This window comes from Salminus brasiliensis, chromosome 4 (genome assembly GCF_030463535.1).
Source record: "Salminus brasiliensis chromosome 4, fSalBra1.hap2, whole genome shotgun sequence".
Lineage (NCBI taxonomy): Eukaryota > Metazoa > Chordata > Actinopteri > Characiformes > Bryconidae > Salminus > Salminus brasiliensis.
Window position 1 is genome coordinate 264,263 of NC_132881.1, and position 24,038 is coordinate 288,300.

General features: G+C 47.8%; 2 protein-coding genes across 3 annotated transcripts in view; one reads left to right on the forward strand and one right to left on the reverse strand.

Annotated features, from left to right (window-relative positions):
* cdkn3 (cyclin dependent kinase inhibitor 3) overlaps positions 1-738 on the forward strand; it is a 10,870-nt gene extending 10,132 nt beyond the window's left edge. The window contains 3 exon segments of the mRNA XM_072677230.1: positions 1-11; positions 312-336; positions 339-738. The exon segment at positions 1-11 is cut by the window's left edge and continues 93 nt beyond it. Coding sequence (XP_072533331.1) covers positions 1-11; positions 312-336; positions 339-466 — 164 coding nt within the window. The 3' untranslated portion in view covers positions 467-738.
* Positions 739-3,795: 3,057 nt separating this feature from the next.
* cnih1 (cornichon family member 1) lies at positions 3,796-13,066 on the reverse strand. 2 transcript variants are annotated; one of them, XM_072677231.1, is made up of 6 exons: positions 12,926-13,066; positions 10,935-11,003; positions 10,680-10,727; positions 6,607-6,719; positions 5,851-5,994; positions 3,796-5,221 (listed from the first exon to the last, which is right to left on the reverse strand). In XM_072677231.1, the coding sequence occupies exons 1-6, from the start codon at positions 13,004-13,006 to the stop codon at positions 5,194-5,196; spliced, it is 483 nt and encodes a 160-aa protein (XP_072533332.1). In that variant the 5' UTR covers positions 13,007-13,066; the 3' UTR covers positions 3,796-5,193. The 2 variants fall into 2 exon arrangements, with proteins under 2 accessions (XP_072533332.1, XP_072533333.1); XM_072677232.1 differs by lacking the exon at positions 10,680-10,727 and having other exon boundaries at positions 12,926-13,063.
* Between the last annotated feature and the right edge of the window lie 10,972 nt (positions 13,067-24,038).

A 24,038-nucleotide genomic window follows, 5' to 3' on the forward strand; every position in this document is an offset into this window, starting at 1 on the left:
AGACTGTAAAGGTACCTCCACCTCCTCCACCTCCACCTCCACCTCAGCATCTGCATGTGTTTGTGTATACATAGCTCTCCTCAGACCTCCCCCCCGGGGCTTTTTCCTCTGTGCCAGACCTAATGTCTCGGTCGTGGGTAAGCAGGTACATGCTAACTGGTGGGGTAGAAGCTTCCATTACTTGTTAGGCTACATTAGCCTCTCCTGTGCTTTAGGAAAGCTCTCCTGATGTTTTGAAGGATAATTCTGTTCTAATTCATAAACACTGAAGGTTCAGGCCTTGACTGTTACTCTCCGTCTTCTCCTCACAGCAATACAATTTCCTCCACGAGTTTCGGACAAGTTCGCAGCCTATCAGGAAACCAAAGGGAGCGCTTCGAGAGATCCGTCTCCAGATAGACTCATTCATCGTTTCAGAAACGGACAGGGCGAGTCTGCTCTGCTCAAGCCTCTGGCCTCTGGGTGAGCGCGGGGATTAAGGGAGGGGAGGACGCCGGCGGGAGTGTTCTCTTCTCTAGCAGCACTTTTAAACACTGATTCAATCTATATGTACGTGATTTAACCATGTCCAGCTTTACAACTCGCCTCAGTCCAGCCTCAGCATCAGCCGGCGTGCACACAGAGCATGCTGCATTTCCTTCCAGATCCGGATATTATTATTATTATTATTATTATTATTATTAACGAGCCATTTAATGAAATAGAAGACTGTTTAAAGAATGGACACAGTCCTGATGAATGTGATTATTTAAGTTGTAAGTGAAAGCTCTTCTGCATCTCAGAAACAGGAATAAATAATAATAAATGAAGCTTAACGTCCTGCTGTTTCTGTATCCCGCACTTCATTTCAGCTGAAGGGGAACTACACAGGGACACGTGTTTAGAATAAATACCTTGAATGTAAAGCTGTTTCTACAAGCAGCAGGTGACACTCCACACCTACTTCAGGGAGGAGACCTTGTATCCATCCTCTCATAATAATAATAACAATAATAACAGAGCACACAGTGAAATTTACAACATGGCCAAAAGTATGCAGATGCCTAATTATCACATTTATACAGCATAAGTTTGCTGGTGGACCCATTCTGTAACCGTAGGCCGCCCCACTCCTCTGAGAAGTTTCCACAGGATGTTGATCTTGTGATGGACTGGCGGCCTGACCAATGAGAGAAGCTGGGTGGAAGTTTATGTTGGACAAGAAAGCCGAACGTGTTGAGTGAGGCTGAGGTCAGGGCCTTGAGCACAGGGGTCTGGAGCTCTGTTTGGGTGGTCTGCCGCCTCCTTGTTCGGCTGTTGTTTGACTGTGGCAGCTCTAGCAGGGCAGAACTTTCTGAGCCCCAAACTCTCCTGAACAACAACTTCTATGGAGAAATGTGCTTGACTCCACACACCTGTTAGCAGTGGGTGTGGCTGAACCGGCTGAACCGCCGGAACTCATTAATTAGGAGTGGTGTCCACATACTTTTGACCATTCAGTGCACCTGCAAAAGCTTACAGAAACACACAAGCTGTTTAAATAATGAGTGCAGAACCACAGCGGTGAGTAGTGTGTGTGTGTGTGTGTGTGTGTGTGTGTGTGTGTGTGTGTGTGTGTGTGTGTGTGTGTAAGCTCCAGCTGTGACTGATTTAGCAGTGTTATTTAGAACCTTTCTAGAACCCTTTAGAACCTGTGACTGTCATCCAGCGCCGGACTGTGACTGATGGGTGAACTGGGTTAGTTTTGGGTTCTATGTTTAGAATAATCACTTAATAAACAGCTCGCCAGTGTAGTGTTAGCTAGCTCTGAAGCTAAACATGCTGAAGGTACTAGCGCGTATGGAGAGGTGGCGAATCCAGGTCCAGAAAGGACACATCCACCCCGGGATTTAGCTCCAACTGCCTGGATGGGGACAGCGGCAGCTGCATCAAAGTCCTGGGGTGGATGTTTACTTTCTGGACCTGGATTCGCCACCTCTCCGTATTTGCTAGCAGAGAAAACAGAGAGGGGGGAGAGTACATTTGCTTGTACAGGTGATTAGAGAGAACTGTGCAGAAATACAGATGTGTGTGTAGAGATCATCTAAAACCGGCCGGTTCCACCTTTAGACCAGGCGCTGTAGTGTAGACTAGCAGCCTTTAAGGTGGAACCGGCCATAAAGCTCTCTTCAAGGTCGCAATTAACGACATGCAAATGTGTTTGTTTGTTTGTTTGTTTTGTGTACAGACTATACAAGTCTTTAGGTTCGCCGTGTTTACGCGCTTTGCAAACTGTTTTGACTGCGAAAAGAAAGGGCTGCATCCCATATAACTCCATACTCCCTATGTAGTGCACTCTGTAGGGCACCATCTTTGCGTCTGCGTTGCAAATAGTGTGTTAAATGTTTGCTATATTTCCGACGTTTGTTATAAGTTGACCTGACCTGTCCGCCATAGACAGGTACAGATATCATATGTTCAAATGTTTGTGGACACACAGGCTAAAGTACAGCTTGCAAACATGGTGGAGGTAGTGAGGTACTCACTGTACCTATAACTACGACCCCTAAAGCTGCTGTTTTGGACCCAGGTGGGTCAGGAGTGTACTGTAGATGTGATGGTGGGTCGGTCAGGAGCGTGCTGTAGATGTGACGGTGGGTCGGTCAGGAGTGGGCTGTAGATGTGATGGTGGGTCGGTCAGGAGCGTGCTGTAGATGTGACGGTGGGTCGGTCAGGAGTGGGCTGTAGATGTGATGGTGGGTCGGTCAGGAGTGGGCTGTAGATGTGATGGTGGGTCGGTCAGGAGTGTGCTGTAGATGTGACGGTGGGTCGGTCAGGAGTGGGCTGTAGATGTGATGGTGGGTCGGTCAGGAGTGGGCTGTAGATGTGATGGTGGGTCGGTCAGGAGTGGGCTGTAGATGTGATGGTGGGTCGGTCAGGAGTGGGCTGTAGATGTGACGGTGGGTCGGTCAGGAGTGTGCTGTAGATGTGACGGTGGGTCGGTCAGGAGTGGGCTGTAGATGTGATGGTGGGTCGGTCAGGAGTGGGCTGTAGATGTGATGGTGGGTCGGTCAGGAGTGGGCTGTAGATGTGATGGTGGGTCAGGAGCGTACTGTAGATGTGATGGTGGGTCGGTCAGGAGTGGGCTGTAGATGTGATGGTGGGTCAGGAGCGTACTGTAGATGTGATGGTGGGTCGGTCAGGAGTGGGCTGTTTGGACACAGATACTGATGAGGTGGGAAAGCTGGTCTGCTTCTAGTAGTGTAGAATTATGAACTGAATGAACAGTTTCTGTGGATTTACCAGCCTGTTTAGTGACTGTTACAGCGCCCCCCTCAGTCTGGTGCAGTTAGCCCAACTCTGCTTTCAGCTGGATTGTTCTGCTTGTGTAGAAATATTTGTGATATCTATAGAAATATAGTGTTATCTGTTATCTGTTACTGCCCTGCAGTGAAAACTGCTGCTGGGAATCTGGAGAAGAAAAGAAAGTGGAATGCTGAATCATTTCATTGTGGTGGAACAGAGGAGCGAGCAGTCCAGTCCAGTCCAGTCCGGTCCAGTCCAGTTCTAGATAACGAGACGGAAACACCCTTCAGGGCTATGACACACTCTCCTCACCAGCTCACGGAGGAGCGGTGGGACATCCAGGTCCGGAAACCCAGGATTTTGTTCCAACTGCTCTGGGCAGCAAATTCTGGGGATTTTTATTTTCCGGACCTGGATCTCCCACCCGATCAGTGACCCCCTAAAACCACTGCACACTTCAGGAACACTGTATCTGCTCTGGGTTCCACAGTATAAGATTGACTTGCGCTTTGTGAGAAGAAATTAAATACATTTAAAACAATGAAATATTTCAGGTTTATTAAACATCACTGCAAAAAAAAAACAAACAAACAAAAAACCCATAATTTTTTCACAGCGGCTGCTCTTAACATTGTGTGAACACTTAGGAACAGTTTCCCAGGCAGGGATTAAGCCTAGTCTTGGACTACAGAACAGTCCGAATGGTGATTTAAACCACTGATGTAAAATTTTAAATTAGGCTTAATCCCTTAATAAAGAATGGACCAATAGAAATGCTCCTTTTTTGCATTGACTTCCTTTAAAAGCTGTTTTACTTTACTGTTTTTTTGGACAGTGATGATATGAACTGTTTCTCACTGCTTTGCTCGGGACTGACTGGAGTGTAGGTTAGTTTTGGCTTGGTGAGCTGGACTGAACATCAGAAAGTGAAATTAGAGCTTTAAATCAGGCCCTTAGCCGCCAGCGTGGAGCACGATATACGGCACGATGGTGCCGCCAGTCAGACGGGGCTTTGTGGTTTCTGTATCGTAGCTTCAGTCTAAAACTACAGCAGCACCCCCGTCTGGGCTGATGGGCTTCCCTTCGGGTAGCATTTGGGGAATGAATTAGATGCTGTCAGCTAGGTGCCGCTGTAAAGATGAAGGCTTCGCGGCCCTGCTGCCCCGGCCGGAGGTTCTGACTGAGGTTACGCACTAAGACTAAAGCAGGGCTCGGCCCGAGCCGCCAAGTTCAGCTTCTACATGACAACAAAAGTGGAGGAGAGAAGACGAAGAGAATAACCATCACAGCAAGTTCGTTTAAATGCAGAACGATACATTTGACCCATTTTAAAAGCAGAGATCATTGCAAGCTGATCGTAAACGCAAATCGGGGCTGTGCGGGAATGATGGAAGCACAGCTGTAAATGGCAACATGGGGGTCCAAGCACTCTACCAACCGACAGGTGAAGCAAACGCGTTGGCACGCAACAAACCAGAACAGCTAGTGTCTGACAAAACAACTGATTCAGAGGCTAAATAAACAATCAAACAGCATGAGGACATTGTTTACTAAACAATGTCAAACATAAAAGAGAAAAAAACAAACAAACAAAAACCTTTATTTCAGTTAGAAACATCAAACAAAATAAACTCGAGATCTGAAGTGGAGAGATTGTTTGAACTAGTGTTGTAGTAGTTCATGTCGCACTGTGTGTGTGTGTGTGTTGTGTGTGTCTGAGAGAGAGAGAGAGAGAGAGAGAGAGAGGGGGGCAGTAATGGCCGCTTGTGTCCAGTTTGGCCCTCCATGGGTGATGAGGGTGTAGGAGCAGGATGTCCGTTTGGAACAGAACCGCACTGGGAGAGGTGGCCAAATTCAGTCCCAATTCAGCCTCTTCCGGTGCAACTCGAGTTCCAGCCTGCGCATCTCTCCAAACCAGTGGCGTCCAGTCTAAGAGCTGACCAAGACGTAGATCATCCTGAACACACACACACACACACACACACACACAGGTGAAAAACCGAGCGCCTGGCTGCGTCACAATAAACAGAGAACAGATCAATGGAGCTAAAAGAGAAATCCTGTTTAAAGTCTTTAGGTAAAGGTGAGAGTATTTAATTAAAACGGTTTCTAGAGCACAGTGCTGATTCCAGCAGTAAAAGTGATGCTGAAATGAAATATTTCTCTTCATATGAAAAGAAACTGAAAATATAATTAAACTTAAATGATTTAGTTCAAATAAAGATAAACATCTTAAAAAGCAGAAAGTCTGTCTGTCTGCGCCTGATTAGAACAATTTGTACTGTTTTAGATTCTGTCCCACATTAAAAGCTGCAGCAGCTACTTTCCCCTCAAGACCTTACAGGACAATCACGAGCTCGCCCGGCAGGACAGGCAGACGTGTGTGTGTGTGTGTGTGTGTGTGTGTGCACTGTGTCTGAATTCCATTAAGCTAAATTTCATTCTGCACTTTGTTGCATGCTGGTGCGACAGTACGGGAGAGGCGCGGCCCAATAGGAGGGATTTTAAACAGTATATGGAACAAACAGTCAAACCCCCACCCCGACCCCTTACTGTGGCGCTGGCGCTGGGGTGAGCGGTACGTACCCGTAGAGATAGTAGAAGAAGGAGAGCAGGTAGAAGGCGAGTTTACACCAGCCCTCCTTCTGACAGTACGCCAGAATATCAGCGTTCATTATGGTGGTGGGATCGTACAGGCCAGGACCACTCATCACCGGGCGACTCATGTACCTGTACACACACACACACACACACACACACACACACACACACACACACACGCAGCAGTATTTAGTAAAGCTTGTCTAAGCAAAAGGGTTCTTTCACTCATCACAGTAATGGAACCCTAACTGGTGCTACAAAGAACCCTTTTTCTAAATGGTTCTACAAGCGGTCTCCCTTGTACACCGATCAGCCATAACATTACAACCAGGTGAAATGAAGAACACCGATGATCTGATCCAGTGGCTCCCTTCAAGGCGTGGATCTATTAGACAGCAAGAACCAAACGGTGAAGGAGAACCGGTGAACTGGAGACAGGGTCATGTGCACCCAAGACTCACTGATGATTACGGAGGTCCCACCTCACTACCAAATAACCGGACCTCAAGGACCTGCTGCTAACATTACCACAGGACACCTTCAGGGGTCTTGTGGAGTCCATACCTCGATGGGTCACATATTAGGCAGGTGGTGTTAATGTTATGGCTGAAGGTGTTTTTTTGCTTTAGTAAAGTTTGGAAGAACCCTTTGGTCAAGGTGTAGTTTTTCAGGTGACCTTACATTAGCATCTACATTGCTTTTATAGAGAAGCTCTGATGCAGCAGCAGTGTAGGCGTTTACCTCCAGACGTGGTAGGCCAGCAGGGGCATGTTGAGTCCGAGCGTGAGCCACTCCGCAGCGCAGAGGAACATCACACAGAAGAACACGTGGATCAGATACTCCGGCAACACCAGCTGCAACATCCACACAACACACCTTCAATACGGGACCATCAGGCCCAGGCAGGGGTGGTAATCCAGGCCCAGAAAGTGAACCCACCCCTGGACCTGCATTTTCCACCACCGATACAGCAGCTTCAACTCAGAGCGGTGACCTCGGCTTCACTGACGAGTAGCTAATCAACAGCAGAGCTGAGCGCGGTCGTAAACCCCGCGTCAGATTACAGAAGTGCGATGTCTGATCTTCAGCACAGACTCGGAGTACTGAGCACGTGAACACACTCCCTCTCCGTCTGCACACTAAAGGCCTGGTCTGGTACTGAACTGCAGGGCTGTGGATGACTCTACACTGGAGACTGATGTCTGAGGACAGGCGCGTACCCCCGTAGCGTTAGCGCTCCGCAAACGGAGCGGGGGCGCTAGAGGACACATCATAGCTTCTATAAACAGGACAGGGTTAAGTATTGAACAGTTGACCAGCAGGTGGCGCAGGTACTTTCCTTCAATTCCACTACTGTAACAACACAGTTTATGAGCAGACGTATTAGGCTGGTGGTCTCTGGGTGGGCTAGAAATGAGAAATTCAGATCCCAGGATTTGTCCTAACTGCCTGCAGAGACCCCTCTGCGCCTGAATTTCCAGTCTCTGCGCAGCTGGCTACATTAGCCTCGCGCTAAACTGGCACTAAACTTCAGACACCAAACAGATCAAACACAGGTAGGACGGGAGATTTTAGCTAAAATCTGACAGAAAATGCGTGCACCCCCCCCCCCCCCAAATCTCAGTACACACAGTGGAAGCAGTGCAGGTGGAGGGGGGGGCATGCTGGGAGGGTGTGTGAGGGTCAAAACAGATCCCTGCAGCGTCTGGGTGGAACAGCCAGATGGGAAAACCACAAGGAGGCCGAGCGGGATTAAAGAGGGGAGGGAGCGGGGTGGGTCATGTGAGGTAATGCATATAATATATAAATATAGTGTGTGTGTGTGTGTGTGTGTGTGTGTGTGTGTGTGTGTGTGAAAGAGGGATGTATATCTGCTCTGTAATGCAGCTGAAGATCACAATTCAACTGCTTTCACTTCAGGACATGTAAGGTACTCTTTATATATAGGCACTAGAACACGGCGGTGTGCTCTGGTCAACAGGATCTCGGCTGTGATCCGGTCGTGGCAGACTGTCCCAGCTGTGATCCCTGAGCTGTGATCCCTGATTCATATTTATGGTTTTATTATTGATCATTTCTCCCACCACATAAAGTAGTTCCAGCAGCTCAGAGCGGAGTGAGCACTGATATCACTTAGGAACCACTGGAGAGCCAATGACAGAAAAACAGACTGAGTGGGCGGAGCTAACTGCTCTTACATTAAACCATATCCAGTATGAATTACTGAAGTCAGTGATTTACATTGTGTGTGTGTGTGTGTATTATGCACTGCAGTGCCACTGCCAAACACAATACAATAATAATAATATAATAATAATAAATAAAAGGGGGGTTTGATGAAGGACAGGTGGAGGCGTGTGAGTTTAACTTAAAGAAATGGAATTAAAATATTTACTGAAACGGTAATAGAGTTTATTACAGGCTTCATTACACTCCTCTTACACTCTCTCACCCATCCCTTTTCTCTAACTCGCCCGCTCACCCTTTGTTTTTTTTAATCCCTCCCTCCTTCCTCTTACTCTCAGCTCTGCAGAGGAAGGTCCATCTGTCCTCCTCCAGGGTGATCTATACTGAAGACGCTGGACTTTACACTGCCCATAAAACAAACACACACACACACACACACACACACACACACTACTCTCTGCTGTTCTGCAGACCGTGTGCTAATCCAGCTCCACGGCTGTAGGTCCTTAAACGTAACTCAGTAAATGAAAGCGGTTCTGATCCGAGGCTGGATTCTAATCTCCCAGTTCAGATCTGGATTAATCCCATTAATCTACACATCCTGCTGTAATCCCACACTGTAGCCTAATCCTGAACAGACTACACTACATCTCCCACAATCCCCAGTAAAGTCCACGTTGCAGTTTCACTGTTAAAGGCACAGTTCTGAAAAAAACAGCTGAGACTCCTTCAGATTTTTCATTCCACCTTAAATGGTGCATCGGCCACGTTCAGACACTATTTAAGGTGGAATAGAAAAGGGAGGTGCCACAGTTTTAACAGGAGTCGGCCTGCTACAGCTGCACTATTTAAGGTGGACCAGAAAACTGAAATAAGACGGCAGCTAGGAAAGACAGCCGCTTCAGGTGGAACAACCATACAGAATGTAAGAGCTGCACCATTTAAGGTGGCGAAGGAAGCCCACTCGAGCTTTGTTGAGGCAAGTGTGATGATTTAGGCACGCAGTTAATACCATGCTAATTGGTGGGGCTATAGTCCTCCAGTACGTGTTAGCTATGTTAGCCTTGTAGCTTCAGAGACAATAACTTCAGACACCAAACATGCTGAGAAAATCCAGGGCCAGAAAGTAAAAATCCACCCCAGGAGCAGAGCTGCCCAGCAGTCGGAACAAAATGTGCCTTTCTGGACCTGAATTTCCCCTCTCCCCTTGTCTGATGGACTACAGGTTAAGGAGGAGAAACTGGGCTACAGAGCAGTGTGGTCGTCTCTGAGCTGAGCGTGAGCAGACGGGCTGCAGACGGTGTTAGTCCCTGAAGCTGAATGCAAAAACAAAGGGAAGGCTGGAAGAGAGATCATGCATGCTGCGAGCATTTGCAAGTCTTTTCAGTTAACAGCTGTTACAGTGTTTAAAACCACAAAATAAACGTACACACACACACACCTGCAGTCAACCACTCTAAACACTCTCTCACTTCAAACACACATCAGGGTTGTTGTAGGTGTATTGACAGCGAATCAAGCCAGTCAAATCCGTGAGCCTCAATGCCTTTATATTTACATATATCTCACAATAGAGCATTATAGAGCGCCCCCTATGCTTCCTGTACTGTAGTACAGTCTGTCAGAATGAGCGTGTGTATCATATGATCATTATAGAGCATTATAGAGCGCCCCCTATGCTTCCTGTAGTGTAGTACAGTCTGTCAGAATGAGCGTGTGTATCATATGAACATTATAGAGCATTATAGAGCGCCCCCTATGCTTCCTGTAGTGTAGTACAGTCTGTCAGAATGAGCGTGTGGATCATATGAACATTATAGAGCGCCCCCTATGCTTCCTGTAGTGTATTACAGTCTGTCAGAATGAGCGTGTGGATCATATGAACATTATAGAGCGCCCCCTATGCTTCCTGTAGTGTATTACAGTCTGTCAGAATGAGCGTGTGGATCATATGAACATTATAGAGCATTATAGAGCGCCCCCTACGCTTCCTGTAGTGTATTACAGTCTGTCAGAATGAGCGTGTGGATCATATGATCATTATAGAGCATTATAGAGCGCCCCCTATGCTTCCTGTAGTGTATTACAGTCTGTCAGAATGAGCGTGTGGATCATATGAACATTATAGAGCGCCCCCTATGCTTCCTGTAGTGTAGTACAGTCTGTCAGAATGAGTGTATTTCTAATACAGCACTTTAAATTCATAGCAAATATCTTTGGTATCATTTCATTAAACTGATTGCAGTTTAAAGGAAACTAGGCAGGCAAATACTGAAAAACGTCGCTTCATCTAGATGGCCACTCGTGTGACGTAAGAGACTCCCACTTCCAGGTTGAGGAGAGGAAGCAGAAGCGGTACAGTAATGAAGTGAGATTTCTCTCTGGATACTCGCCTACAGTGTGATTCAGTGTGGAATATAAGGAAGGTGTAGGAAAGGCTGTTTGTGGAGGGTTGAGGTTCACAGAAGTGACATTCAGAGCACGTCTCCTGAGCAGGCCCTGAGCTACAGCGCGCTGCTGGCGGGGTCCAGGGTAAGCGTAGCTGCGTTAGTTAACTGAAAAGACGTCTGCAAACACTCTCTCCTCGTGCACACACACACTGAGCTGGACTGGTGACTGGTACCAACCTTCAGAGCAAGCCTGACTCTCTTTATCTTTTTCACCCTCTCAACTGTCTTTGTGCCGATTGGACAAAAGGAAAATAAGTAAATAAAAACAAAACGCAAAAAGTGTTAGTGCTGGAAAGCGGACAGTCGCTGAAGATTAGCGATATTAACATCAGCAGTACAGTGCGGAGGCTGTGCATCAGGAGAGGAAAACACACAGTCAGAGAGAGAGAGCCGAACAGCATGCACTGCACATGCTGGCTCGCCCATACTCACCGGGTTTAATGTGTTGCACTGGTCTATAGGGTTCTTGTAGTCGGTCTTCAGCTCATCGAAGGCGATTATCTGCACAGAAAACAGGACGCCGTCAACATCGCTGTGAGAATAAAGGGCACTCGAGTCGGCCAAATAACACTACAGTACTGTTTTTGGGGGGGTGCAGAGGGAGCCTGCATTAACCACTAACCACCATTAACTACTGACTTCTAGTGTTTGATAGCAGCGTTAGCCTCGTTTCTGCAGGGCTAGCTTACAGGAGTAAAGATCAGACACTACACGTGCCTCGGCTGATCCACCACGCTGGAGATAAGTGGAACATGAACATGAGTTTTAAGTGAACTGTTCCTTTAAGGTCAGTCTGGTTCTGGGATGCTGAGGTTCTCTCATTAAAGGCAAAATGTCACTATTTTGAGTCTCTCTCAGCCCGAGAGCGACCCCAAACCCTCTGCTCTGCGCAGCACTAATTCACTCATACAGCGTGTGACCTCAGTCTCAGGATCATGTGCTGGTGGAGCAGGAAAACAAATACGAGCAAGGCTGGAAAGCTCACAGAACTTCATTAATGCGCTATTCAGGCTTTTTTGGGGGTCAGAAAAGGGGAAAGGTCCTTCTGCCCTGCCGGGACGACCTCAGACACCTTCCGACCTAAACATAAAGACGCAGCAGAAATAGTAGAAGAATGAGCATTATTAATCTGACATTATGAGTACTGGGTAGATCGGGGTCTGATGTGATGTCTGAGCGTGTAGGGAAACAGTACTGTGTTTAGACGGGAGGCATGACCTCACTGCAGCGGTCAGCCTCAGCCGAAGATGATGGTTTTCGATGTGTGACCAGGCGACGCCGGACTGAGCGGTCTGCACTGCGTTCTGCTGAGTGAACGGAGATCCTCTACTGACCTCTGTATTTACAGACATCCATCCACAGATCTGCACAGTGTAGAGATCTGTATCCACTGCTGGCTGAATCCAGATGTGAATTAAGAATGAACTGATTGATTGATTGATTGATTGATTGATTAAGTAGAATCCTGTGTTTCATTCAGAGGGTCTGGAGTCACGCCTGTAAAGCAGGGACAGAGCTATAATCCTTAAATCCTTCTTAGCCAGATTCATCTGACCGAAGATGAACAGCTTTACAAATCATATAAAACATTAATAATAATATTATAATATTAGCAGGAAGAGCCCTGAGCAGTGTCTGTTTACTGTGGTGTGTGACGTCAGCACCGATTTCACAAAGGGGTTCATTTTCACAACAGAGCGGCTTAATGGAGAGTGACTGAGTCTCCGAGCCTTTATAACAGCAGTGAGCGGTCATTAGGGCCGGGGTGGGAGAGGGAGCCCTGTGAGGAGCAGCCGGACCCTGCTGACAGAGCTGGACACCCGGGGCTCTCACCACCCGCGTCCCGCGGAGGGAGGGTGAGGCCGGGAGGGTGAGGCCGGGAGGGTGAGGCCCAGGGGCTTCGTCATGCCTGGAGCTCATCTTTAAAAAGGCGAACCGAGAGAAAACACTCATCAGCTGGGCGAATCGGACAAACCCGTAAGACTGGACCTGATCGCTGCGGTCAGTGAGGCGCCCACAGTCGCCAGCTACCGCTTTAAGCTAAGCTAATGCTAAGCTAATGCTAAGCTAAGCTAACGCTACAGCGACGCCGCTGCTCGACTCGACGCGCCTCGGTCTCACTCATAACGGGATTCACCGGCTGTAAAAGCCGCCTAAAATGACTGTAAATGTGACCCGGCGACCAGGTCAGCAGGTCACAGTAAACATGGGGGTGAAATGCCGGCTGTCCGCTTATGTCAGGCCGATAAAGCGGCAGCAAATACCCGCCCGCTGGCTCCGGAGCACCGTGGAAAGAGAAGTGACCGGGCCGGGCAGCGGACCACTCCGGCCTGGCCTGCGCCTTCCTCCTCCTAAGCGCTGCGGGCGAGCCGGGAGAGCCGGGAGAGCCGGGCGGGGCGGCGGGGCGGTGCGGTGGTACTTACGTGCCATATCGCGAAAAATATGAGCGCCGCTGTGAGGAGCAGAGCCAGCATGTAGCAGAAGGCTGCGAATGTGAACGCCATGGCGAGCTAATGGACACACACACACACAAGCTCACACACTCTTTTACACACACACACACACACACACACACACACACACTGCCTTTCTCTCTCACACACACACACACACACGGGCACTGTAACACCCCTGAGAGCTTGTTTCATTAGAGTCTGCGCACACACACACACACACACACACACTTAATGTCGCGTTTTTAATGATGTTTGTTTATGAATTAATTTGTTTGATTGTTTGTTTATTTCATTCATTCGCTGCATTTTTTGGGGACTTTTATTTTGTAGCCACGTCCTTCCTGGATCTGATGGCGCTGCCGACCCGCTTGTCTCTGGACTGTCTTCCTGTGTGTGTGTGTGTGTGTGTGTGTGTGTGTGTGTGTGTGTGTGTGAGAGTGAGAGAGAGGTTTTATAGATTTTATAAAGATTTAAAGATAAAGTTTAAAGTTTAAAAGAGTTCATATGTGGACAAAGTCATTTAGACTGGATTTGGTGTAAAACGCTCCGTTGTAGAGAAACCCAGTCAGAATAGTTCACAGTGGTGCTGATTGGACCCTGATTGGACCCTGATTGGACCTGTGAGCTCCCTCACAGAAAGTTATTATTCCCATTTAATATTTTAATGAAATGTGGGTTAGTTCAGTCTCAATGCTGGTCAAGTGTAAATAAAAAATAATTTAATAATAGTTAGGAATTCAAATTAAAAATGTCAAAGCCATGTCTTTATATATATATATATATTAATAAATTAATACATTTATATATTAATATTAATATCTTAACAGTGCTATTTTCTACATCCAGATAAGAGGGTGGAGGTGTGTGGAAGGTGGAGGCTGGTAGTGCAGTTGGAGACCTGCTGGTGGAGGCTGGTAGTGCAGGTGGACACCTGGTGGTGGAGGCTGGTAGTGCAGTTGGAGACCTGCTGGTGGAGGCTGGTAGTGCAGGTGGACACCTGGTGGTGGAGGCTGGTAGTGCAGGTGGACACCTGGTGGTGGAGGCTGGTAGTGCAGTTGGAGACCTGGTGGTGGAGGCTGGTAGTGCAGGTGGACACCTGGTGGTGGAGGCTGGTAGTGCAGGTGGACACCTGGTGGTGGAGGCTGGTAGTGCAGTTGGACACCTGGTGGTGGAGGCTGGTAGTGCAGGTGGACACCTGGTGGTGGAGGCTGGTAGTGCAGGTGGACACCTGGTGGTGGAGGCTGGTAGTGCAGGTGGACACCTGGTGGTGGAGGCTGGTAGTGCAGTACAGATTTTAGACTGAAGCTGAAGGTACACTTGGTGGTGTTCCCACTGCTGCTCCATTAGATGTATTTCCAGATAACCATACCATTGACTGTACAAAAGCAGTGATTGGTCCAGAATGAATGGGTTCGTGATGAGCTTTTGGGTAAAGTCCTAGCTTGTGAAAAATGAGTTCTCTTCTATACAGACTACTGCACTGGTTTCTCTAACCCTAGTCACAGACTCTCTGAAGGTTCTGATTTTAATGTGGGTAAAGAACTGCATCTGTTCAGCAGCATCAGCAGATAGCTGTGTTTCTACTCTTGGAAATGCTGCAGTGCTACCAGGTAAGTATGAACCCCACAGACGGCAGGATACAGTACTAACTACTAGCCCCAAGCTAACGTACTAGCTATGAGCGTCAAGCTTTTTACTAAATGTCCTTTATGTGTCTGACCTCCAGAATGTGAGCGGTTGTGTATCATTTCTGTGTGTGTGTGTGTGTGTGTGTGTGTGTGTGTGTGAGATTTGATTGCTGTTTTCTCTTCTAAACTGTTTCAGGTCGTGACCCCTAGAGAACCCAATACAGTTCCTTCAGTCCGCTGAAACCCTGAAGTGGAACCGGAGTTCTAGACAACGTTCTTCCTTCTCCAGATGGTTCTGACTGGAGTCTCAACTCCACTACAGCTCTCCTCCACCTAACGCTGCTCTTACAGATGGAAGGAGGAACCTTACACCTCTACAAGAAAGGCTCAGAGCCCTCATTTGCATATTTAATGAGTGACTGACCAATCAGGAGCTGCTGAAGTGAAGGAGAGTTTAAATACCCTGCGATGTGACTAGTGTTCTCGATGGTGGTGAGGACCAAAAATAAGGTTCTCTTCACCGCGGATGAGAAGACTAGTCCACCAGAATAAGTAAAATTCACTCTGACAGAATCTCACTTTTACAACCTGCTGAAAAAATACACCTAATAAATTTCCCACAATGCAGTGCTGTGTAGTCTGTTCTTCACTGCTGCAGTCTCTCACTGAGCCTCTAGGTGAAGCTCCTCATCCTCAGTCAGGCCTGAAGCAGCTCAGCATCCACAAAGTGGATCAGCGCCACCTGAAGCAGCTCAGCATCCACACAGTGGATCAGCGCCGCCTCCAGCCTGCTCCACCCTGTGGGTGGAGAAGGAGAGAAAGGGGTTTTTTTGGGCATCAAAGCTAGAAGCTGAGCCCAAATTTATAACAGCGCTGAGTTCTGCAACTGTCAGTACATCAGAACCAGCTTTATCATTGATGGAAGATTCAGAACTGACTCCACCCAGAGCTGTATGGAGACTCCGCCCACTCCACCATCAATGAGAAGTCTAGAACATCATCCTAAGTATCTGCTGTAGAAGCTGGGTTCTGGTTTTGATATCTGGAGGTTGGTTTGTTTATAAGGTTATTTGGGTTCAGGCTGTTGGAGGTGTGTTCTGATATGTTCTGTAGTGTCGGTTCCACCACAGTTACACCAGTGTTCTGCAGATGGTTGAGAGGTTCTGTGTGTGAGAACAGAACTGAAGCATAGACTCTCCAGCAGAACTTTGAAGACCAGCTTGAAGCTCATCCAGAACTCACAACACTGAGCAGAACTAAGCTGAGAGCAGTCGGGTTGAAGAAGCTGTGTGTTTTCAGGTGCTGAGTTTGTAGAACTAGTTTTATGGTTTATGGTGGATAAATCACCTGACGTCTAGAGCGCCCCCTGGAGTTCAGAAATACAATAATATTAACCCCTCCCCCTCCTGTCTCTCCATCATTTAGCTCTGCAAACTCACTTCTATATTCTAAAGCTTCAACCAACTCACAGCCCTCTGAGTTTGAGGAGCAGACCCTCTACACACTCCTCCTCACACACTCTGCAGCTCAGAGCAGAACCTCCACCCTTACACCACCTTTAACATCTCTCCATCACCAGGCTTAACAGTGATGGTTAATCTGATCTACCAATCAGAGTGAGCCGCTGGGTGGACCCAGGCCAGTTCTAGAGCTGATTTTCTAACTGTTAATATCTGAACCTGGAAGAAGGAAGACTGGAGAACATCAAGACCTTCACTGTTCAGAGTTTGACCTCATTCCAACATTTAATCCCCATTTTTACCTAAGTGGGGGGGTGAGGGGGGGGGGTCTGCTGCTTGTTGACCATGATCCCAGTCTTCAGAAAGTAACATATGATGGTTTAAGCTGGTTTGGGGCTAAATGACCAGCATACCAGTGTGGTCATTACCAGTGGTCGGGTTTGGACGATGCTCTGCTGGTCTGGTTTAGTATTGTGAGCTTTTTAATGTTGGAATGAGGTCAAACTCTGAGGTCACTGAACTGAAGCATGTGATCTACTGGACAGGCCTGGGTCCACCCAGCAGGTCACTCTGATTGGTAGATCAGACTAACCATCACTGTTAAGCCTGGTGATGGAGAGATGTTAAAGGTGGTGTAAGGGTGGAGGTTCTGTACTGAGCTGCTGTTAGTGCTTTAATACAGTGGGTTTGTGGGTTCAGGGGGTTTGGGGGGTTTGTTGAGCATCTGCAGCTCAAACACAGGAAGACGTGGGTTTGGGAGCTTTATTAAGTTATAGAGTTATGAAGAATGAATAGTGGGTGGAGCTTCTAGAAGTGTAGAGTCTACCATAAATGATAAAGCTAGTTCTGTCAGACTCTCTGCTTCAAAGCTCAGAGCTGTTTTGGTTGAGCTGCTCTCAGTTTGTAGTGGTTGGTGTTGAGAGATCTTGAAGAGCTGAGTTTGGGTCAGAGCTGCTCAAGATCTTCATGCTGGTCTGTTCCAGCTCTCTAAACGCCTAAACTCAGATCAGGCGAGGTGATGGAGACAGTGGTGATGAAGGGTGGAGCAGCTCAGGACTGTCTGAGAACATATGGATGGGGTCACAGTAACTGACCAACAAACTAACCAGAACCAGATCTTCTACAAAAAGCTCCTCCTAAAGCAGCCGCCCTTTTTCTGAGTTTCTTAGGAGGATGTTCTAGACTTCTCATTGATGGTGGAGTGGGTGGAGTCTCCATACAGCTCTGGGCGGAGTCGGTTCTGAATCTTCCATCAATGATAAAGCTGGTTCTGATTTACTGACAGCTGCAGAACTCAGCACTGTTATAAATTTGGGCTCAGCTTCTAACTTTGATGCCCAAATTTACCCCCTTTCTCCACCTGCAGGCTGGAGCAGGCTGGAGCAGGCACTGATCCACTGTGTGGCTGCTGAGCTGCTTCAGGCGGCGCTGATCCACTGTGTGGCTGCTGAGCTGCTTCAGGCCTGACTGAGGATGAGGAGCTTCACCTAGAGGCTCAGTGAGAGACTGCAGCAGTGAAGAACAGACTACACAGCACTGCATTGTGGGAAATTTATTGGGTGTATTTTTTCAGCAGTTTGTAAAAGTGAGATTCTGTCAGAGTGAATTTTACTTATTCTGGTGGACTAGTCTTCTCATCCGCGGTGAAGAGAACCTTATTTTTGGTCCTCACCACCATCGAGAACACTAGTCACATCGCAGGGTATTTAAACTCTCCTTCACTTCAGCAGCTCCTGATTGGTCAGTCACTCATTAAATATGCAAATGAGGGCTCTGAGACTTTTGGAGAGCTGAAGAGGTGGAAGGAGGACCCTCCTACTCTGAGTCTCTTCAACACACACACACACACACACACTTCAGATAGGGACGCAGGCCAGAACACACAAGTCCAGTCAGAACCATCTGGAGAAGGAGGAACGTTGTCTAGAACCCGGTTCCACTGCAGGGTAATGTGGTTCTCTGGGGGTCAGCTCGGGGTCACGACCTGAAACAGTTTAGGAGAGGAAACATTCAGACTGTTAAAACAGAGATCAGACTAACGGTGATCAGACTGTAAAAATAGAGATCAGACTAACGGTGATCAGACTGTAAAAATAGAGATCAGACTGTTGAAACAGAGATCAGACTACTGATGATCAGACTGTTAAAACAGAGATCAGACTACTGATGATCAGACTGTTGAAACAGAGATCAGACTAACTGATGATCAGACTGTTAAAACACAGATCAGACTAACGGTGATCAGACTGTAAAAATAGAGATCAGACTGTTGAAACAGAGATCAGACTACTGATGATCAGACTGTTGAAACAGAGATCAGACTAACTGATGATCAGACTGTTAAAACACAGATCAGACTAACGGTGATCAGACTGTAAAAATAGAGATCAGACTGTTGAAACAGAGATCAGACTACTGATGATCAGACTGTTAAAACAGAGATCAGACTACTGATGATCAGACAGTTAAAATAGAGGTCAGACTAATGGTTATCAGACTGTGGAGATCTGAGTCGGACTGAACACTCGTTACACACATCCCAACGTTCAGGAGGAGCTGAACAGCACAGAGCACCAGCCTGCAGGGCTTCAGCAGGGCGAGCAGGTCAGCTTGAGGACAGAGCTGGACGTCATCACATCCATTAAATGTTCAGTCACTCCTTCATTAAACAAACATCTAATTCAGGTCCAATCATATCTTATCTAATCAAAGTAGGCTATGCCAAAAGTATTGGGACACCTGCTCAATTCAAAAAGACTTTCTACTAGATTTTGGAGGAGCATTGCTGTGAGGATTTGACTGCATTCAGTGATGAGTGTTAGTGAGGTCAAGGCGATGGATGATCACCACTCCACCTCATCATCCCCAAGTCATCCCCTCCAAAAGTACTGGATGGAGCTCCACCATCATTCCGGAGAACACAGCTCCACCGCTCCACAGCTCTAGCCCACTCCTGGCATTAGGCACGGTGCCACTGACTCTTAACTGTATTAACAATTGATCCACCTTAGTGGTGACACCTGGTGGTCAGGACCCTCAGCTGTGGCCTCAAATAAAATAAATAAACAAGTAAACAAACAAACAAATAAGAGAAAACACAAGAATCTGCTGGTGATGTTAAACAGAAGCAGTCTCAGGAAAGGAGGCAGTGCAGGACTTTGTTTTCTTCTGGATTAAAATAAGATCCTCCGTCCAAAACAAGTCATTTAACAGCTGATCTACTGAGGAAATACAGCTGGTGAAGCAGGTGGAGCAACACCAACAGCACCTTCAGCTTCTTTATGAGAATAATCCTGTCTGATAAAGTATTCACAGCATCTGAACACAGACCCAACTCCATCTGCACCACCAGCCTTCACCACCGGGTCTCCGTCTGCATCACCAGCCTTCACCACAGAGTCTCCATCTGCACCACCAGCCTTCACCACCAGGTCTCCATCTGCACCACCAGCCTTCACCACCAGCGTTCACCACCGGGTCTCCGTCTGCACCACCAGCGTTCACCACCTTACCTCACCTCACCCCACCTCAAAAACACAGTTCCTCCACTGCTCCACAGCTCAATGCTGGGGGGCTTTATACCCCTCTAGCCCACACCTGGCATTAGGCAGCATGGAGCCAATAGGGTCATGATGTTGATCTGTTCCAGAGAGTCCTATTCTATTGGCAGTACTTCTTCTCTACAGGGACTAGACAAGCTGTGTGTGCATTTGCACATCTGTGTCAGCAATGGCTGCAGCTTAAAGTAGCTGAATGCATTTATTAGAAGGGGTGTCCACAAACATTTGGACATGTAGTATATGTAGTCTGTCTCGTCCAGCTGGAGGGTTGGTGCTCTACAGGGCTACAGTAAATGTACATTTAGGGGCGGAGCAACTTTGACATGTATTTCCCATCAGCAGCAGCTGGTAGATGACCTTCATGCTCATGGTTAACTGCACATTAACAACCAGAAGGTCAGTAAGTGGTCAGAGACTCGGCTATGAGCAGAACCTGCACTCAGAACTATAGAAACTTCCACCTGAGGCTTCAAAAAACTGAAGATTCTGCAACATCGTCTTTGACCACTAGATGGAGGCACAGCAGCTCCAGTCAGGAGAGGCAGAGAGAGCAGCAGCAGAATCAGGTGAGCTTCTCCCAAACTCTGCTCTTCTGAAGAGCTTCTAGCTTAGCTCAGTAAAAATGGCTCTACTTGGAGAAAACTAGTAAAGGCTGGAGTTAAAGAGCCTTACTGACCTGTTTTAGCTGGACCTGTGGGTGTGCTGATCCTCCTGCTGAAGAGTCTTTCACACACTGCTTTCACTCATTTAGAGAGGATCAGCTTCAGCTGGGAGACTGGAGCTCCACACTGAACTGAGAGCTGGTGTTTAAAGCTCAGGGTGGAGCTGCTGGGTTGGGTTCTTCATGAATAAACTGCTGAATTTAAACTACAGTAACGATACAGCCCCCCTCACCTCCTCCTCACCTCCTCCTCACATGAACTTTAGTCCAGAAAAAGCCTCAAATCTCCACAAATGTTGTTCTACTAAATCCTCCATTGTTGGACACCTGGTGGTAAACGCTGGAAGTGCAGACGGAGAGTCCTGGTGGTGAACGCTGGTAGTGCAGATGGAGACCTGGTGGTGAATGCTGGTGGTGCAGATGGAGACCTGCTGGTGAGTGCTGCTGGTGAATGCTGATGGTGCAGATGGAGTTGCACTACACATCAAGGCATGGACTCTCTGAGACTAACGTTAGCAGCAGATCCTTTTAGAGAAGCCCTGGAAGTTGTGATGTGGGACCTCACATGAGCACCAGTGAGCCTTGGGCTCCCATTACATGTCCTTCCTTGGAGCACTTTTGGTAGGTACTGACCATTGCATACCGGGAACACCCCGCAGGACCTGCCCAGTGTTTTGGAGGGAGATGTTCTGACCCAGTCGTTTATCTAGAACATCACAGCTGGGTTCTTGTTGAATGTCAATCTCGATTTTAATCTTCGGTTTTAGCTCTGTTGAACTGTTCTGATCATAATCATAATATAATAATCATGGTGTAGTAGAACTTAAACGTAGACATGGCAGTGATGGTCAGAGTAATGATAGTTAACAGTGCTGATATTATTAATGGCCATTTGTTTTTTTAATAGAGTCCATTTAGGTCTGAACATGGTCATTAGACAGGTAGCAGTGGTGGGAGGATGTGCCGCTGGTCTGGCATGGGTGGTGCTGGGTGGGGGGCCTGCTGGTCAGACTGGTAGGAGGCAGCTGGTCTGACGCAGGTAGAGGGGACCTCAGCGGTCAGTCTTCCAGCATGTTGGGCTAGATGGGTGGATGGTCATTTACTGGGAGAAGGTAAAGAGACAGAGTTAGTTCTGAGAGGAATTTTATCAGAGAATGTTGAGCAGTTTCAGAGTGTGTCTGACGACTCCGGCAGGTCTGACTATAACAGTCTAATTAAAAGGAGAGAGCCAGAAGGTAACACAGACACTGGAGCACCCTGAAACACTAGCGTCCATCTGCTCCACCATTCATCTGCTCCACTGTCCACAAACCTGAGTGATTGCGTGTAAGCAGGGAGATGACAGCTCCAGCATCTCAGTGTACTACTAATTTCCTGTGTTTCCTGTGTGGTGTGTAATCTTCACTAGGGCTGTTTCTGTGCTGTGATTGGGTCTGAAGGGCTGTCTCTGTGCTGTGATTGGGTCTGAAGGGCTGTTTCTGTGCTGTGATTGGGTCTGAAGGACTGTCTCTGTGCTGTGATTGGGTCTGAAGGACTGTCTCTGTGCTGTGATTGGGTCTGAAGGGCTGTCTCTGTGCTGTGATTGGGTCTGAAGGACTGTCTCTGTGCTGTGATTGGGTCTGAAGGGCTGTCTCTGTGCTGTGATTGGGTCTGAAGGACTGTCTCTGTGCTGTGATTGGGTCTGAAGGGCTGTTTCTGTGCTGTGATTGGGTCTGAAGGGCTGTCTCTGTGCTGTGATTGGACCTGAAGGGCTGTCTCTGTGCTGTGATTGGGTCTGAAGGACTGTCTCTGTGCTGTGATTGGGTCTGAAGGGCTGTTTCTGTGCTGTGATTGGGTCTGAAGGGCTGTCTCTGTGCTGTGATTGGGTCTGAAGGACTGTCTTTGTGCTGTGATTGGGTCTGAAGGGCTGTTTCTGTGCTGTGATTGGGTCTGAAGGGCTGTCTCTGGGCTGTGATTGGGTCTGAAGGGCTGTCTCTGTGCTGTGATTGGGTCTGAAGGGCTGTTTCTGTGCTGTGATTGGGTCTGAAGGACTGTCTCTGTGCTGTGATTGGGTCTGAAGGGCTGTCTCTGTGCTGTGATTGGGTCTGAAGGGCTGTCTCTGGGCTGTGATTGGGTCTGAAGGGCTGTCTCTGTGCTGTGATTGGGTCTGAAGGACTGTCTCTGTGCTGTGATTGGGTCTGAAGGGCTGTCTCTGTGCTGTGATTGGGTCTGAAGGACTGTCTCTGTGCTGTGATTGGGTCTGAAGGGCTGTCTCTGTGCTGTGATTGGACCTGAAGGGCTGTCTCTGTGCTGTGATTGGGTCTGAAGGACTGTCTCTGTGCTGTGATTGGGTCTGAAGGGCTGTTTCTGTGCTGTGATTGGGTCTGAAGGGCTGTCTCTGGGCTGTGATTGGGTCTGAAGGACTGTCTTTGTGCTGTGATTGGGTCTGAAGGGCTGTCTCTGTGCTGTGATTGGACCTGAAGGGCTGTCTCTGTGCTGTGATTGGGTCTGAAGGACTGTCTCTGTGCTGTGATTGGGTCTGAAGGGCTGTTTCTGTGCTGTGATTGGGTCTGAAGGGCTGTCTCTGTGCTGTGATTGGGTCTGAAGGACTGTCTTTGTGCTGTGATTGGGTCTGAAGGGCTGTTTCTGTGCTGTGATTGGGTCTGAAGGGCTGTCTCTGGGCTGTGATTGGGTCTGAAGGGCTGTCTCTGTGCTGTGATTGGGTCTGAAGGGCTGTTTCTGTGCTGTGATTGGGTCTGAAGGGCTGTTTCTGTGCTGTGATTGGGTCTGAAGGGCTGTCTCTGTGCTGTGATTGGGTCTGAAGGGCTGTCTCTGCTGTGATTGGGTCTGAAGGGCTGTCTCTGTGCTGTGATTGGGTCTGTAGGGCTGTTTCTGTGCTGTGATTGGGTCTGAAGGGCTGTTTCTGTGCTGTGATTGGGTCTGAAGGGCTGTCTCTGCTGTGATTGGGTCTGAAGGACTGTCTCTGTGCTGTGATTGGGTCTGAAGGGCTGTCTCTGTGCTGTGATTGGGTCTGAAGGGCTGTCTCTGTGCTGTGATTGGGTCTGAAGGACTGTCTCTGTGCTGTGATTGGGTCTGAAGGGCTGTCTCTGTGCTGTGATTGGGTCTGAAGGGCTGTCTCTGTGCTGTGATTGGGTCTGAAGGGCTGTATCTGTGCTGTGATTGGGTCTGAAGGGCTGTCTCTGTGCTGTGATTGGGTCTGAAGGACTGTATCTGTGCTGTGATTGGGTCTGAATCCAGATTGAATTTCTCATACATGTCATGTTTACTCAGGTATAAGCAGAGTTGTTGGGCCACAGCTTTTTCTAATATCTTGGATATAAATGTGAGGTTGGAGACGGGTCTGTAATTAGACGATACACTAGGATCAAGGGGTTGGGGTACATGCCCTAAGCTAAGGGAAGAGTTTACTATTGTTAAAAGAGGTCTGATTATAATTGGGAGAAGTTCTTTTAGTATTTTAGAGGGAATTGGGTGGAGTGGACAGGTTGTAGAATTAGCTGAGGAAATCATTAGTTCTAGTTCAGGCTGTGGAAGTGGGTAGAAGGCTTCCAGACTTTGTTCTACAACTAAGTTCTGTTCTAAAGCAGACGGCCATGTTTGAGTTAATGAGCAGGGATGGATTTGTTGTCTAATATTTTCTATTTTATTATTAAAATAGTCGTTACTGGTTAAAGCTGTTGGAATCAGGGGTTGAGTATCTGCCTGGCTTTAGTAAGTTTAGAGATCTCAGTAAAAAGAACTCTGGGATTGTTTTAGTGTTTCTGGATCAGT